The sequence below is a fragment of the Aedes albopictus genome, chromosome 1 (genome assembly GCF_035046485.1).
Source record: "Aedes albopictus strain Foshan chromosome 1, AalbF5, whole genome shotgun sequence".
NCBI lineage: Eukaryota > Metazoa > Arthropoda > Insecta > Diptera > Culicidae > Aedes > Aedes albopictus.
Window position 1 is genome coordinate 134,441,642 of NC_085136.1, and position 17,592 is coordinate 134,459,233.

General features: G+C 42.8%; 1 protein-coding gene across 22 annotated transcripts in view; it reads left to right on the plus strand.

Annotated features, from left to right (window-relative positions):
• The window catches only part of LOC109422898 (disintegrin and metalloproteinase domain-containing protein unc-71), a 1,549,374-nt gene that overhangs the window by 1,288,702 nt on the left and 243,080 nt on the right, over positions 1-17,592 (plus strand). For all 22 annotated transcript variants that reach the window (XM_062845411.1, XM_062845413.1, XM_062845424.1 and 19 more), the window contains one exon: positions 5,996-6,295. In XM_062845411.1, the coding sequence (XP_062701395.1) occupies positions 5,996-6,295 (300 nt within the window). The remainder of the gene's footprint in view (positions 1-5,995; positions 6,296-17,592) is intronic.

Genomic DNA, 17,592 nt, shown 5'->3' on the forward strand with positions numbered 1-17,592 from the left:
TGGTACCTTCAATAAATCAAGCACTGCGATGGACATCAATTACTATGGAAATCCTTAGCGGAATCAAAGTATCCTTGCTAAGTCGTATCGCATACCAGCTGGAGACAGTGATTGACCGCGGTCAAGGCGAAGACAACTGCTATTTGGACGAAGGGGAAGTATCACATTCAGGAAGTACAATTCCAGGCAATGGAAGCACCAGCACCTATCGAAGAGATTTTCGAGAGTAGATAACAGTCAACTGAAGGCTGTTGATCGAAGCTCTCAGAAGAGAAAATCGGGTGTGATAAACCTAAGGCCGAGTGAGTAGGCGGCCGTTAACGTTCATCGAGCACACGACATAACTCATGCCAAGAATTGTCGAGCCAGATCACAAACGTCACCCGGAGTACTGGAATGAGGTACTCCGTTACCTCCAGAAAATATACCTCAAAGCCAGGACGTGAATGCAAAAGGCTGTCACCGATGGCAAGAGAGAAACACGAAGAATAGTGCTGCGGGCTGCACTGAAATACCAGCTGTGTAAAAGGAAATCACGCATGAGGGGTGGCGATGGCTGAAATCAGAGGCCCAATGGTACCCGCTGAAACATGCCCAGGGAAGCTAAAAACTTTCGTCAACACAAGCCTACGATTTGTCCAGATGGCTTACGGCCATGCAGGCGAGGAGAGAATAAGCACCACCAACGATGAGCTCGCATAGCAGTGGCCAAGAAAATGAAGGTAAGGAAAGCGCCAGCCCCTGATGGTTTCCAGCTGTCGAGGCAAGGCCAACCTAGATATGTACGTTCTGAGCGTCTCTGCATATCTTTTTTAATAGGGGACAATTTTCGCCTCAGTGTATTCGTTCCGGCCGATATGCTTCCTGGATACACTCGGAAAACTACTGAAATCTGCTGATCATTCTTAATCGGATGAAGGCTTTCACAGAAGGTGAGAAGAAACTGTCGGGATTTATTTTACTCTTAGTCACTTAACCTAATTTACAGCTCTTTTGTCCACTAGGGCACTACGTGAGCGATTCTAATTGGACGCTGCACTTACACTTGTACAGTGCCTAAATGTATTCTATTCTAATTCATCAATATTGAACTGGTGCCTTTGTGCTGCTTTCACTTTTCTACCCTGTCTACAGTAGAATGATGTGCACGATGATGCTGATGTTCCTTTTCCAGTCCAATTAGGGGTCGTCCATTATGAGGTTGCGGTTTGCCGATATACAAATTCCAGGTCCGTTAGAGCTAGATTGTAGCCGACACGAGGCGGCTCAGAAAGGTTTTACTAGGGCGTTCGGGTTGAAGGAAAACTAAGTGGCTTATGCGCCACCTCCGAAGAGGACCACCTGTCGTTATAAATTGCCCGGCAAACTCAAACCTCAGGGCGAGTTCAGTTTAAATCAAACGACCGAACGAGCTAGCAAATGTTCTAGGTTTGGAAGTACTCCAAACGCTATCGACTGACCGACTCAAAGAATAATCAAAAACACGACTTTCTACCGGTAACGAATGCACGTGGTCGACCTGTATCATCACAGGCCAAGTTCGTCTCGACCCCAATTTTCTACACGCTTCAGGACACGAATGGAGGACTGAAGATCCCAAGCAGCCCGACTTGGACTAACAACAATTCAACGAAAAACTACAACAAAAAGAACGAAACGTGAAAAGGATCCTAAAACCAGTGCATTAACTACGGGAAGCTCTAACTAACAAAATTACTCACATCATTTAAGGAAACACAAACTTTCAAATAACATTTATTCCAACGATCTTACATTTCTATTCGAGTACCCACTTCACATCTCTCAACTTTCCTCTCCCTTCTATTGCTCCTAACTGTGCGGATTTCTATTTGGCCTATCGATCTATTTTTAGTTTTTCGCTCTCGAGCTCTCACGAACGCTTCACACTCTCACATCACTTCACTTTCTCATTCCATCCAAAAATAGCAGAAATATGGGCAGTCTACTTACGGTTGGACTTCTGCTTTACCGTCTCTTCATTGCCGGTTATACCGGCACCGTCGCCCCTTCCTTCGCGTCGCTTCAGCGACGCTGGCCCACGCGGATGAACAAAGGGACCACAAATGAATGGCGCTTGGTGATGCAGGCCGCCGGCGCAGTGAATTCTGCTTCCTGGCGGGAAAATCGCTCTGGTGGAGTGCGATGGTGACGGCGCAAACTCCCTTCTAACTCCGGCCGGCAGTTAGGACCTTCGAAGCTGGCGCGTGGGGTCAGAAGTGTGGAATTGGCGTATGGGGCGCGGTGTGTCGAGCGGGAGGGTTGGTGGTGCGGGAAATCAAACTGCCAAATAAAAAGCCGTCGAACGGCTATTCGACGGGAATGAACTTTTGTTCGGGAAGCGTTCAGTTTTCTCCTTACCTTTTTTTAGTCTCAATCTCGCACAGCACCGCACAACCTGGCTAATTTATTGCTTTTAGCACTACCTATCGGGAGGGAAAATCTAGCTATTAAACACTGATCACTAAGACACTTCTCACGTTTTAATTACCTGGGACAAACACACCACGAAACTATTTAAGAAAAAACTTCACACTCCTGCCTCTTCCACGGGTCAGATCAAAGTGGACGAGACAGAACTTGAGATGCCTCAGTAAGGTCGTCTTTTGGGTTTTGGGCCTTCGTACCGGAAATCGGGTAACGATCTTATCAAAAGTCAGTTCCCGATTACTCTTTGAGCCGATCAGTGATTTTGTCCTTTTCCCCCTCAAACATTTCGCATTTAGCTAGCTCGGTTTAATTCTTTACTTCTAAGTCTTATTCTTTGAGGGTAACGACAAGTGATCCCGACGGGAGATCTTACTCAATCCCAACGGACCTTGGCACATGCTTCGTGAGATGAGTTATGTACGCTCCAAGTGAGTGAACGATAACTTCCGAGTTTATTAGTGAGTGATCTTAGTTCATTATTGCATGCAAGTAGATGAAACATACTGCTGTTCGTTCTGAAGGTTACTGAATTTATATTGCTGTTCGTTTAGTTTAGTTTTCTCATATGATCACATAATTTATTGGTTCTCTATCGAATACCGCTACAAGATGCTCCGAAGAGGGTCAGGTTTCAGCCGCTCTCTGGGGGGAAGAGAAACTGACGAAAAATTGCAAGTTCCGGGGCTGGGATCGAACCCATGACCATCCGCTTATGAAGCGAACGTGTGGACCACTGGCGATTGCACTACCACTTCGAAGTGCTCCGTCTCAAATAAGCTTACCTTCGGCAGCCACGTTGATTATGCTTACAAGAAAGGTTAGACAGCTATAGTGGCACTATCCCCGATAATACCCAATAGCTGTGGGGTGTATGCAAGTAAACGCAAGGTTTCGACTAGTGTCACCTCCTTTATAGGCCAAGGTGTCCGAAGGGTTGCGACCGCGTACCGTATCGTTCCACACGCTGTACTCTGCGTCGTCACTAGTATGGTGCCTATCGGTATCACTATCGGGGAGGATAAAGAGTTCTTCGACATGCATGGCACAAAAAGCATACGCAAGACGCAAACAGTTCCACCAAAGAAAGGTAGAGCCACAGCTACAGAGGAGGTGGCGCGTGGACTCTGAGAATGGCTGATTCAGATGCTATGCAAGAGGTAGTCCAAGGGTTTGGAATCGGCTACGTAGGATATACAGTAATTACAGCGATTAAGTGGCCACGGGTATTCTGGTAGCGTTGCTGCGTGGCGTCGGTCTACTGGATTGGATCCGAGCTTGCGGTTGAATAAGGGTCCCCGTTAAGGGCCGGGCCAGTTGGAGGCCTCTCTGCCAGTAACTCCTGGAAGCTGGCTAAGCGCCAGCATGTTACCTTAGTGAGCCCAAACCTTGAGGGTGCGATGTGCGCTAGCCCCTCTGCCTTGATGGCCGTTCCGGAGAGACGTAGGGTTTGACGGCAATAGGAATGTCGTTTATTGAGTCGGGGAAATGGTAGTACTGGCTTCCACTTTGGTTGTAGAAGACGGTCATTAACCCGACATTACCAGGACCTTCCTGTTCAGGTGTCTGTTGAGCAAATTATTTCCCCCCTGCTTATAAATGAAAAAAGGCGTCCCACAGGGGTCTATCTTATTTAGGTCCGACATCATGTAACTTCAAGCACAACGAAGTGCTGAAATGGTACAATGGTAATCCCATAATACAAAATTGCACTGACATCTTTGTTTAAACGTGAAGACACGTCCTGAAAAAGCCCTGGTTTTTCTTCCACTCTTATATCGCCCGTCGACCGTTTATCTTTTACGGGGGCTCTGGCAAAAAGCATTCACTGTCCGGCAATAAAAATAAATCTCGCAAAATTTTCAAATTTAATGCGATAATTTAACGCAAACAACGACGGCAGACCCCGAGCTGGCGAAGAATCACCGGAATATCTACGACTACCCCCGCGTCGACCGCTATGGACCAGCCGGCGCGCGCGGCAATGGCACCCCGAAATGGATAAATAGATAGATATGTATCTTTTTCACGGGCCGGCTGCATGGACCAAAACAGGCGCGCACAACATCATCATCAACCCCCGGTCGTTCGTTGTCCGTCGTGGTCCGTCCACAGAGCAGCTGTGCAGCTGTCCCGGTCCCGACTGACCGCACACACTTTTGAGAACCGAAACGGGCCGCCTCTCCGGACGCCGGCCCGGGGGGAAGCAATTTAAGTAACCATTTTCACATCCGAAAGATGTAATTTATAGGGTAATAATAGGTCGGACCAGTGGCTTAACTTCCTTCCACCGCCAACTCGTGTCGTGGTTCGTCGTCCCGTGGCTTGGGTCTTGGATCCTCAGACGACGACGACGGTGATTTCGTATGACGGGAAATGGGGTGGATTTCGTAAGAAACGAGGAATCTCAGTTTCCAGCAGCCCGCCTTGCGGTACCGCAAGGATTGGCCCCGCCGGTAACAGGGCGAGAGACGGTGTGCCCGGAGGTGCTGCTAGTTGCCGCCTCGGAATCGACTGCAGCCAGCAGCGACCGAGCCGAGGTGCTACGATTTATGAGGCTATTAATTTGTGGTTTTCAAGCGGGTTTTGTTTGAGTTTTGGTTCAATGGCTGGATAGGAAGTTTTCTCAAGACTAAGGCAGGCGGTTTGCCACTTGGTGACCGGAGTTGATGAAGCAGAAGATTACCATTTCCTTTGTGCGTTGTGATTTCTCGGTGTGTTTGCATTTGTGGGATATCTAGGAATAATTTACACCGGGGAATGTGAAGCTATTAGTTGGGTCGCTTTTGTTGTAAGGATTGTTCTACACAAAAAAGAATTACAATTTAAACTTTGGGTCGAACGACCGTTGCTTATCAGATTGTTTTGGGGTATCGCAGCTGTTAATGTTCAGGGAAATTGCTGTTGAGGTTCGGATGAGAAACTGCCCTTCCAAGAAGATATACATTATTTTTCAAATTCACTCGAATGTTGATTTCAACTTTATTTCGAATCATATTTTCAAGCGATCGTCGTGCGTAATGCATTATAACATCAGAACGTAGACTCCAGTCTAACTAACGTAACGTTAGGGGTGGATTATATAGATACAGTCTAAAACATTTAAAAGTGAATATCACAGAACACCTAGTTTTAAGAAGATGAATATGTAGTATGAAAGATTTAAAACATAAAGAAGAGTCTCAACATCCAAAGGATAACTTGAGTTTAAACGATTCATATAAATTCTCTGAATACATAAGCACGAGCTTGTAATCTCATGATTTGCGTCTACGTTTCCGAATAATCATCAATTGTCTAATACTTTCCAGAGCTTCATTACTGTATTAGAAGATATTTCATGTTTCCGCCCATAATGGTTATAGTATTAAGAAAAAATCTCAGAAATCTATTATCAAGTACATTTCACTTACCCCGACCCGTGTTTGTTTTCTCTCTTTCTTCGATTTTTCCTCCGTAAATCCCCAAATACCCATCCCATCCCAAATCTCCGGCCTTTTGGCACACTCCCAAAATTACCCCCACGCCCCCACCCGGCTCGTTTCAGCAGAAACATCCACATGTTATTTTCGAAGCACGTACAAAATCAAACAAGGGCTGTGCTAATTCCGGCAACATGGAGAACTGGGCTCGGCACCAGCGAAACCAGAGGCAGAACCACCATTCGGGCCTGGTGGTCGATCAGCAGGACGCGAACGGGGCCGGGCGCTACCGGCGGGACGTCAGCGAGACGACCAAGTACATCGAGACGGCGCTCGTCATCGACCGGTCGATGTTCTCGAAGCGCAACGGGAGCACCCGGGCCGAGGTGGTGCACGACGCCATCCAGGTGGCGAACATTGCCGATCTGGTGAGTACCTTCATTTTATTTGTTATCAAAAATGTTCAACATATAGTATTGAGTTTCCTGGTTCTTTTTTGGCAACGTATGTAATTATTTGGGTACTTGGTGGACATAAATTATTGAATCTAGCCCACTGGACCTAGTCTTGAACTAATCGCTCTCAGCCCTCTCGGCGTTACGGGCTTTTAGATCATTCGCAACTGCGAACAATCATCGTGTGTGCGATCAGCCTCGAATCCGCAAACCTGGCTTCACTACTAAAAATTATCTTTACCTGTCATTATTACATTTGTACGACGTAACCAGCCTAACGCCCTGTAGCTCCAAGACTCCTCCTAAAATTCCCTGAGGCTCCCTAAAATTCCCATGAAAATCATTTGAATCTCCCCGAAACTAACTAAAGCATCGTGAGACCCTCTGAAACCTTCGAAATACCTAAAACACTTCAAAGCGCCACCAACTTGCACTGGAAAATACCGTAAACCTGAAGAACAAAACCCCTAAACTACTCAAAACTTCATGAAATGATCCGGAAACGCTACTAAGACCTCTTAAAGTCCTCCTGAAAGCCACCTGAAACGTCCCTGAAACCCCCACAAACACCCATAAAAACCCCTCTGAGGCTCTCTGAACCCTCTGAAAACTGTTCAAACGCTCTCAAATATCCTCTTCCTAAAACCCCCTGAAGCACCATCCTTAAAGCCTACTATGACATCAAATATTTTAAACCCCTCAAAACCCAGAAACATGCCAGAATTTATTTTTTTTTTATCTGTATTAACGAGATTTTTAGCCCTAGGCTAGTTCATCTCGGGACCCACGCTTTACTTCCCTTCCGAAGGAAGAACTCACATTTTGCGAGTTTGTCGGGAGTGGGATTCGATCCCAGGTCCTCGGCGTGATGGTCAAGTGTTCTAACCATCACACCAGGTCCGCTCCCATGCCAGAAAAGAGATTTGATAACTTCAGAAAAGTTCAATCCCGACAAACTCCCAGAAATTCCCTGGAACTCCCTGGAACCATTTAAATCACCACTCAAATACTCAGGAAAACTCCTGTAGCATAATAAAGCTTCCGTAAAAGTTCCTAAGCCACCCACCCACCCCCGAACTTCCCTGAAAACCTCCGAAATTCTCTTAAGATGTCACTAGAATCTCTTGAAACATCCTTGAAAGCCCCCAACGATCCTGTAATCCCCAGAAACACGCCTGAAAGGTTCCTGATAGCTTTTGAAACGTCCCTAACAACTCCGATTTTGAGTCGTCCCAGAAATCCCCCGATTCTTCCGCTGAAAGGTGCTAAAATGGTCCTAAGAACCCCCTGAATTCCACTGGGACCCTCAGAAGCCTAAAATACTTTTGAAACGCATCTGACATCCTCTAGGAACCCCTTGAACAACCCCGAAAACACTCTGAATCCTTCTACGACCTCTGAAATGCCCTGAAACCCCCCTGAGACCAACGAGACGCTTCGAAACTTCTTGTAACCCCCTGTAAAGCCCATGAGATCTATCTGAATCCCCATGAGACTCGCTGGACGGCCACTGAAACGTCCCTGATACCCCTTGAAACCTCCAGCAACACACCTGAAACCCCCTGAAAAGCCCCTAAAATCCATCGGAAACCACCTGAACCTTTTTTGAAATCTCCCGAAACTGCTTGAATCCCACTAAAGATCCTGTCACCCCCCAAAATCCATTTTAACTCTCTTCTCAGGGGGTTCTGAGCATCCTTCCACGCCTCTGAAACGACCCTGAAAGTCACATCAAATTCACTGTCATTCTTTTGAAACCCTTAGAAACTTTTTGAAATTATCCGTAAGGGCTTCTTCAGTAGTCGCGCTGTTGTATTTTGTACAACACGTTAAAAAGCTCGTTTGGAATGTTATCGATTAGTATTTATATAAAAATCCTTTGATCCTCAATCTGCACAATTTTTCGTCGTTTGGGATGTGTTGCCGGCTCGAAACGTACGCACCATGTACACGCAAAAAATCCGTTCCGATATACGTGCACTTCCCAGTCACGGCAACGGGAACAATCGGGAACTATGCATAGCAACGATAACAACAATAAAAACCCGGATTAATCCACCTAGTGGTGATAGTGCCTTTCTCGTCGAATATGTACTCATGATCTTTCCGTCGACGTAAGCACCCTGAATCCTGTGAATACTTTATATATAAAAGCAAGAATTTTATCCAAGCCATCATCGTTGGGAAACTTATTGATGGCACATATTTCCCTATATTTCCAACGTTATGGTCAACGTATAGACAGCTGAAAAATATCAGACCTCCTAGTTGACTGCGTGACCACCTTTACTATTACTGGAGGCCGATCAATACCAAGACTTTATAACAAGCTAAAATATAATTTATTTCACAACAAAAAATCACTTCACAGTCTTTGATAAACTTTTTCCTGAATTCTTTACTGGTTACTAGATTCATAAAATTTGACCAAAAAAATTGAAGCAAGTGAAATTTTTCATACTGAATCCAATTCAAATTTAAACCATATCACAGAGCGCGAGGAGCAACCAGTCGGATCAAAATTTTGCGCAGTAATTTTAGACGCAAAAGGGGATTGAAAAATTTTGTTCGAGGTTGATGCGATTTAAACAGGAATTAGAAAAAAGGTGTGATTCGTTGAGCCTGCTTCAGTTTTGTGAATATTTTGTTCTCTTACACATATTTATCGCTGTTTTCACCACTTTCTATGAGATACCTGGAACCGGTTCCAAGACTGTACCTATTGTTTTAAATACTTATGGTCTGAGACTAGTTTCTTGCTAACTGCTCAACAGGTTTTCTGAAAAGCCGAAAATTGATGTGCATGCATGGATTTGATTCATTTTACATTTTGGTCATTCTGGCGGAACATACAAAACGGGTTCTGAAACACTACCGGTAGTCTCTGATGTGATCAAAGGCTGTGTTCCTGCAAACCGTTCATTAGGTTATCAAAATAGCCGCGATTCAATATGTCGCATGCATGGGTTTGGCTCTCATATGCATTTCCAGCAACAACCGGAACCGGTTCCGGAATACTGGTGGTTGTACCAAATATGGTCTGAAACCATTTTTTTACTATCCGTTCATCAGGTTATCTAAAGAGCCGCAATTTGATGTGTCGCATGCATGGGTTTGGTTCACTTTTATATTTGACCACTTCCGGAGGGACATTCGGAACTGGTTCCAGAGCACAACCGGTAGTCTCGCTGTGATCTAAGGCTACTTTCCTGCTTACCGTTCACCAAGTTATCGAAAAAGCCGTTATTTGATGTGTCGCATGCATTTGGTTTGGTCTAAGGTTTGGTTCACTTTTATATTTGGCCATTTCTGGCGGGGCACCCGGAACCGGTTTCGGAACACTACCGGTAGTCTCTGCTGTGATCTAAGGCTATTCTCATGCTTACTGTTCTTCAGGTTATCGAAAAAGCTGCTATTTAATGTGTCGCACGCATGGGTTTGGTTCCCATCTACATTTGGCCACTTCCGGCGGGACACCCGGAACCGGTTCCGGAATACTACTGGTTTTCCTCAATATAGTCTGATTTCATTTTATTGCTAACCGTTCATCAGATTATCCAAAGAGCCGCGATTTGATGTATCGCATGCATGGGTTTGGTTCAATTTTATATTTGGCCACTTCCGGCGGGGCACCCGGAACCGGTTCCGGAACACTACCGGTAGTCTCTGCTTGATCACAGGCTATTTTCCTGCTCACTGCTCATTAGGTTATCGAAAAAGCAGCTATTTGATGTGTCGCATGCATGGGTTTGGTTCACTTTTATATTTGGCCACTTTTGGCGGGACACCCGGAAACGGTTCCGGAACACTACTGGTTAAGATATAGTTTGAGACTATTTTCCTGCTGACCGTTCATCAGGTTATCGAAAATCCCGTGGATTGATGTGTCGCATGCATGTGTTAAATGCATTTTCATATCTGGCCCCTCCCAGAGGTACTGGTCCGGAACACCTAAATGGCCATAACTCCGGAGCGGCTGGACCGATCCAAACCATTTTCAATAGGAAACAATGGGACCAGATTCCCCGTCGAATGAACCGTCGGTCATTAAAATCAGTTCAGGTTTACTGCCAAAAAGTGATGTGAGTTTTTTTTGTACACACACATACACACATACACACACACATACATACACACAGACATCACCTCAATTCGTCGAGCTGAGTTGATTGGTATATGTGACTCGACCCTCCGGGCCTTCTATCGAAAAGTCATTTTTGGAGTGAACATATAGCCTTTCTAGTACACTTAGTGTACGAGAAAGGCAAAAATGTACACCGTGAACTAGCTATCACGTTTTTCAGAACGCCCATATTGACAGCTGGAACTAGTTCCAGTTTACGGTGTATATTTGCTTGTTCTCATATTTGCGTTTGTTTGTTCACGTTTATCAGAACGGTTTTCTGAGTGTACCCTGTCCAACACACCAACTACAGCGCTGTCGAACCCGCAGTCTTTCAATAGAGCCGAGAGTATATGGGCGTTCCCACTAGCAACTTCACTCGAAGATAGGAAGTTCCACGTACCGGGCATCCAATCGCAAGTCCTTTTTGTTCGTCGAGGTTTGTTGCCGTTGGTCTCGGTTTGTATTATTGTGTTGCCGATTTTCCTTTGCAGTGCTTCTTTAGGCGGACCTCACACATGCAACAACACTTAACCCAACATCAGTCGCATCAAAAAAAGTTACACGAGCGGTCGCGTCGTGTACTCAGTACACGGCATACGCTTTCAATTATGGTTTATACGCTTTACTAGATACAATATTGGTGTCTTCGGCAAAAATGTCCAACTGGATAATGGACGTCTGATAGTGGACATGTGGAACCAGTCAACACGATCTGGTCCTGTCCCGGGTGTCGGAATGGCCCTCGCGGGAACCTGTTTCGTGGACATTTCGGTTATGGCACCAAAACTAGGCATGCGACGGCTCTATCTTCATGATTTTGCATGTACATCATCTTAGTAACCGTGGAAAGTACCAGTGCCCTTCCTTGGCCAACTCGTGGCCACCGGAATATGCCCTGGAGGAACCTGTTTCGAGGACATTTTGACCATGACACCAAAACTAGGCATGCGACGGCTCTATCTTCATGATTTTCCATATCAATCATCTTAGTAGCCATGAAAATGACTAGTGATCTCCCTGGCCGTCCCGTGGCCACCGGAATGTACCCTGGAGGAACCTGTTACAAGGACATTTTGACCATGACGCCAGAACTAGGCATGCGACGACTTTATCTTCATGATTTTCCATACCAATCATCTTTGTAACCATGAAAAGGACCAGTGACCTCCCTGGCCAACCCGTGGCCACCGGAATGTGCCCTGGAGGAACCTGTTTCGGCTTTGACGCCAAAACTAGGCATGCGACGTCTTTATCTTCATGATTTTCCATATTTATCATCTTAGTAACCATGAAAAGGACCAGTGACCTCCCTGGCCATCCCGTGGCCACCGGAATGTACCCTGGAGGAACCTGTTACGTGGGCATTTTGACCATGACGCCCAAATTAGGCATACGACGTCTTTATCTCCATGATTTTCCATATACATCATCTTAGTAATAATGAAAAGGGCCAGTGACCTCCCTGGCTATTCCGTGGCCACCGGAATGTACCCTGGGGGAATCTGTTTCGAAGGCATTTTAACTATGACGCCAAAGCTAGGCATGCGACTACGTAATTTTTCATATCCATTGTCTTAGTTACCGTCACTGGTTCCCGTGGTCACCGGACTTTGCCTTGAAGGAACCTGTTTTGAGAACAATTTTGACCAAGGCGCCAAAACTAGGCATGCAATGGCTCTATCTTTTTGATGTTATATATCTTGGGTAATTCGCCAATTGTTGCACATCGCATAAGAAAAGCATGGAGTGTGCAACAATTAACGAGTTTTTAAGGTATGCAATAATTGGCGATTTAGTAACCGTGAAAAAGACCAACGCTCACAGTTCCTACTCTATGTGAGGGCGGTCATACATATGATTTTCACTTATAGCATGATGGATCTGTTAATTTGATGTATACTTGCCCCCAAAAGCGTTTTTTTTATATTGTTTATAAAAAATGGGTTCAATCTAATTTTTAGTTTTGTAATTTTGTAATGTGAATTTTGTAGCTTGTAGTTTTGTAGTTTTGATTACCAAATGATTTGCATACAGTCATACCTTGGTATAACGTAGCCTCGATATTAAGTAATTTAATATTACGTAACCTTCACCTCAATATAAGTGGAAATGGCAATTATGCGACTGAATCAAGGTTATACCAGTATAATCTTAATTTGATTCTATAATTGCTCATTTCCACTTTAAATCAACCTTAAGTTTGCATGTAAAGTAATGATTGCTCTCTAAATACACCGTATAGCTGCATGCAATTAGGCTTCAGCACCGTGGTTATTTGGGATGGCACACCAGTTTGACGTTTGGCGGTGCGATAACTCCAAATTTGTTGCACTTACCTGACTTACAGGTAAAAAGCATTGCAGTTAAACCGTTCGCACCGACTGAACGTCTACTGCAGTATACTGTACTTATTCTTGACATATCATTCCTACTGAAGCATACATAACCTTCAAACTCCAAAAGACATGACAGTAGACAGCAGTGGAAGCAAATTCGGTTTCATGCGATACTGCGAGTTATAACGCCGGGGCAAGTCTTAGAAGAAGAAGAAGAAGAAGAATTCCGTGATATATCCCCGGATGAATTTCTACCGAAATATGCAAAGGTATTCTTGGTATAATTCCTAAAGGAATTCATGGATTAATCACGCAAGTGAAGTACCAGCGGGAATTTCTGGAGGAATTCGAAGGAAACTTCCTTGAGGAATCACAGCAAGAATCCATGGAAAAGGGAAAATTCCGGAAGGAATCAGTTAAAAAAGTGCTTTGAAAAAAAAAATGAGGCATCCCTAGAGTAATTCAACAGGGTTTCCTGGAACCAGAAATCTTTGATTGAATCTCTGAAGAAATTCCTGGTAGGTTTTGCGAAATCTTAGCATGAATATTCTTCCGGTAAAATTTTAGAAGAGAGTTCAAAATGTGCAGAATAAGTTCCAGCAAATTCTAGCAAATACTTCTTGAGCAGGAATAGTTAAAGTATTAGAGCATTGCAGGTATGACTGGGAGAAACCCAGTAGAAATGTTTAAGGGAATGGCAGGATGAATCCTTGCAAATATCCCTGGAATCCCATGGGGAATCCTAGAGAAACACCAGGGAAAATTCCCGGAGGAATCATATCGAGAACTTTTGGAGTAATTTCAAAGCCATTTTTAGAGAAATTCTGGCAGACTTAAGCCAGCAACAGTAAATGGAAAAGTTTGAATCCTTGGAAAAAAAAACTCTAGAGGAACTCCTTCAAGAATTTCAGGATAAACCACAGAAGGTATTTCATTAAACTCCTGGGTGAATTTCCGAGTGAATTTTGGAGGAATCCCAAGAGGATCGGAAATTTTGCATTTTCCACTGCTGTAAATGAAATGATGTATACTCCAACGCAACCTGCTAGGGGATTTACTTATAATCAAATGAACAGATAATGTTTGACGCTTGAGCACTTCGAGATGTAAAAATGGAAAAGAATCTTGTTTTATGCGATATTGGTTTAAATAGTTGGATTTAAAAAAGTATGCTATAAAATTGACTTTTGAAGATAGGTATATAAAATACAACGATCAAAAAACATGTAAGAAAGGCTGAAATCATTGTTGGGTGAATAATATAATTTTTGTTGTTACGTTATATCGAGGTATGACTGTATACTGATATTAGTTTGAGCGATCCACGGTACTCACAGCTGCTTAAGAATAGTGAAATGTTCTGTATAGAAAGGGTAAAAGCTGTCAGTTTTCAGTGCATTAAAGGTACGAATCTTAAGTGACTAATCTAGTCGCAAACGGTCGCAGTTGAACTCGTCAGTAAATTATTGTTTTATATTATAGGGAAGCTTTACAAAAGAACGTCCGAAGAGATCGTAAGGGGAACCATTTTTCCGGCTTGTTTAAAATTTTCAGTTTTTTAGACTTAGTTGAAAAATCATAAGCCAGTCACACTTATTCAAATAAGATGATAAAGTATAGCATCTAAATTTTACATTCACATTATTTTCAACCATATAAGAATCGAACACAATCAACATACATGCTGAATGGTAGAGTGATGAATGCAAACGACTGAAATTTTAAAAAAATCAATAAACTTTATGTTACCGCAATGATATCACAGTTGATTGTGATCAAAGTTTTAGACCTATGGTGGAACCACTGCCCAGACAACCAGTAATCGTATAAGATGTTGCATAAGATGATAAAGTGGAGGCCATATACGTGCATGCCTCCATTTAGGCGCATGTAAAATGTACGCATATCGCCTCCACTTTAACATCTTATACAACATCTTATACGATCACTGGTTGACTGGGTGTGCAGTGTCCTTGCATTATGAGAAGTATGCAGTTCGCAAGTTTTTTTTGCCTATCTGGATTTGTGGAAAGTTCAGGTAAGGAATCGCTCAAGAAATTGTGAAGGTTTTGATTTTTCTTGACTCCAGTACGGAACTGAGAAGAAACGTCAAATCAAATAGAACTCTCTGTGTTGAATTTCTTGACCGTACCGGTGAAGAAAAAATAATGCACTGAACAGAAATTACTTGAGCGATACCTAGCATGAACCCATGGTCACCGGAACATGTCTTAGAGGACGGCTCTATCTTCATAATTTTTATACTCATTGTCTTGGTAACCGTTACCCCCAGTGGCCACTAGTGTAACAGGAAGGTCACTGGTCCTATTTTGGTAACGAAGATGAAAAAATACGAAAAAACCCAGATTAATCCACCTAGTGGTGCTAGTGCCTTTCTCGTCGAATATGTACTCAAGAGCCATAAGCCGAAGTGTTCCTGAATTCTGAGAATATTCTAGAACGGAACAAATCTCATGTTCTTCTTTTGTCACAGTGCTCGTTGACTTATCAATGGGGGAGTAGAGTTGATAAATAATTAATGTATTTGATGAAAAAATACCCGAACAATGAGCAAACCCGCTTAACTCATCGGAATTGGTAATAAATTTTCTGGAGGACTCTAATTTCATTTTAAAGTTTAAAAATTTATTGGTTAAGGGGGATTAGGGGCATAATGGACACCCTAAGCAAATGAATACGTTAGGCCTGTATAACAGAGAAAACCTTAAAATATTATCAGTTGGCTTACAACTTTAGTTTGATTCCTAGTATCATTTACAGCAGGTAGGGGGATTAGGGGCATAATGGACACCCGGGGCGAAATGGACACCCCTGTTTTTGCCGAAACCGTTGAATTTTATGTAAAACTTTCAATGCATAAGTGTAAAGGAACAAGTCATTGTTCTATTTATCAAAAGTACCATTTATATTCCTTCAAAATAAACAGAATATCATTGAAATTGAAGTAGGTTTTTCATATGGTGGATTTCTTATAATTTCAAGGCAGCAGCAAATAAGGTACTACGAGTGTTGGAGTGTGTCCACCTTGGTGTCCACCATGAAAACAAATGAATCGTTAGCTTATCTACATGTATACGCAGATTTAGCAATGGATGAAGTGAATATTTTTGGTTAGAACTTACTCAAAATAGCAATTTTAATGTTGTAGTCGGTTCGGGGCGAAATGAACACTGGCAATTATGAATGGATGTACGCGCGTTGCATACTGTTAGGCGTTTTAGAGAGTTTAGAAAAAATCAATCCGATTATTTTAGCCTAAAATTTATTTAATTAACTTTGATGTTATGTAAACTCGTCTAAGATGGAGTATTATATCTGTGGTATTGATCTCCGTAGGCAAATTACTTAACTGGTCGATATTATAAAAGATACAGCATAAAATATGCTGGGGTGTTCATTATGCCCCGATGGGTGTCCATTTCGCCCCGTACCTTTCCTGCCAGCCCCAAAAAACACACGGTTTAAAATTCATTATTTTTTCACAATAATGACATTCTACGTACTGTAAATGATTGAAATACGTAGGAAATAAGTTAAAGTTGTAAGCCAACTGATAATATGTTAAGTTTTTGTCTGTTTTACAGGCCTAACATACTCATTTGCTTAGGGTGTCCATTATGCCCCTAATCCCCCTAGAATGTCTTTATTGTGAAGAAATAATGAATTGTAAATCGTATGTTTTTTTTGGGCTGGCAGAGAAGGTACGGGGCGAAATGGACACCCCTGCATATTTTATGCTAATTCCTTGATTACATCGATCAGTTAAGTAATTTGCCTACGGAGATCGATACCGCAGATAAAATACTCCATCTTAGACGAGTTTACATAACATCAAAGTTAATTAAATAATCTTTAGGGTAAAATAATCCAATTGATTTTTTCAAAACACTCTTAAACGCCTAACAGTATGCAATGCGCGTACATCCATTCGTAATTGTCAGTGTTCATTTCGCCCCAAATCGACTACAACATTGAAATTTCTATTTTGAGTAAATTCTAATCACAAATAAAATACTTTATCGATTGCTAAATCTACGTATACATGCAGATAAGGTAGCAATTCACTTGTTTTTATGGTGGACACTCAAACACTCGTAATACATTATTTGCTGCTGCGTTGAAATTATAAGAATTTCACCATATGAAAAACATATTTCAATTTCAATGGTATTTAGGTTACTTTGAAGGCATATGAATGCTACTTTAAAAAAATAGAACGATGACTTGTTCCTTTATACTTATGCATTAAAAGTTTAGCATACAATTCAACTGTTTCGGCATTAATAGGGGTGTCCATTTCGCCCCGGGTGTCCATTATGTCCCGATCTCCCCTATTTATTTGTGCCCATCCTCAAAGTGATGAATTCTAAGGGGGGCCCCTCTTGACTTAAGAGAAAATCGAAATTTGTGTCAGCCTTATTCAGAAAAGCAACAATTACATCAAAGCCATTATGGCTTTGGTGGATTTGGAAACTTATTGATGGCACATATTCTGAAGTTATGTATTATGTTAAACGTATAAGCAGAGCTGAAAATGTCAAACCTCTCAGTTGACTGCTTGACCACCTTCACTAGCACTGGATGCCGATCATTATGAAGATATTTCGGAAATTTTTTTTCTGCACACTTTAGCCTTTGTTTTATTATCATTGGTTATAAGATTTATGTGAAATTTGACAAAGAAAGTGCAAGCTAGTGAAATTTCTCATAATAAAACCCATTCAAATTTCAACCGTGTTACAGAGCGCGAGGGCAACACTGCTGGTAATCTTAGGTGTGGTCAGAGA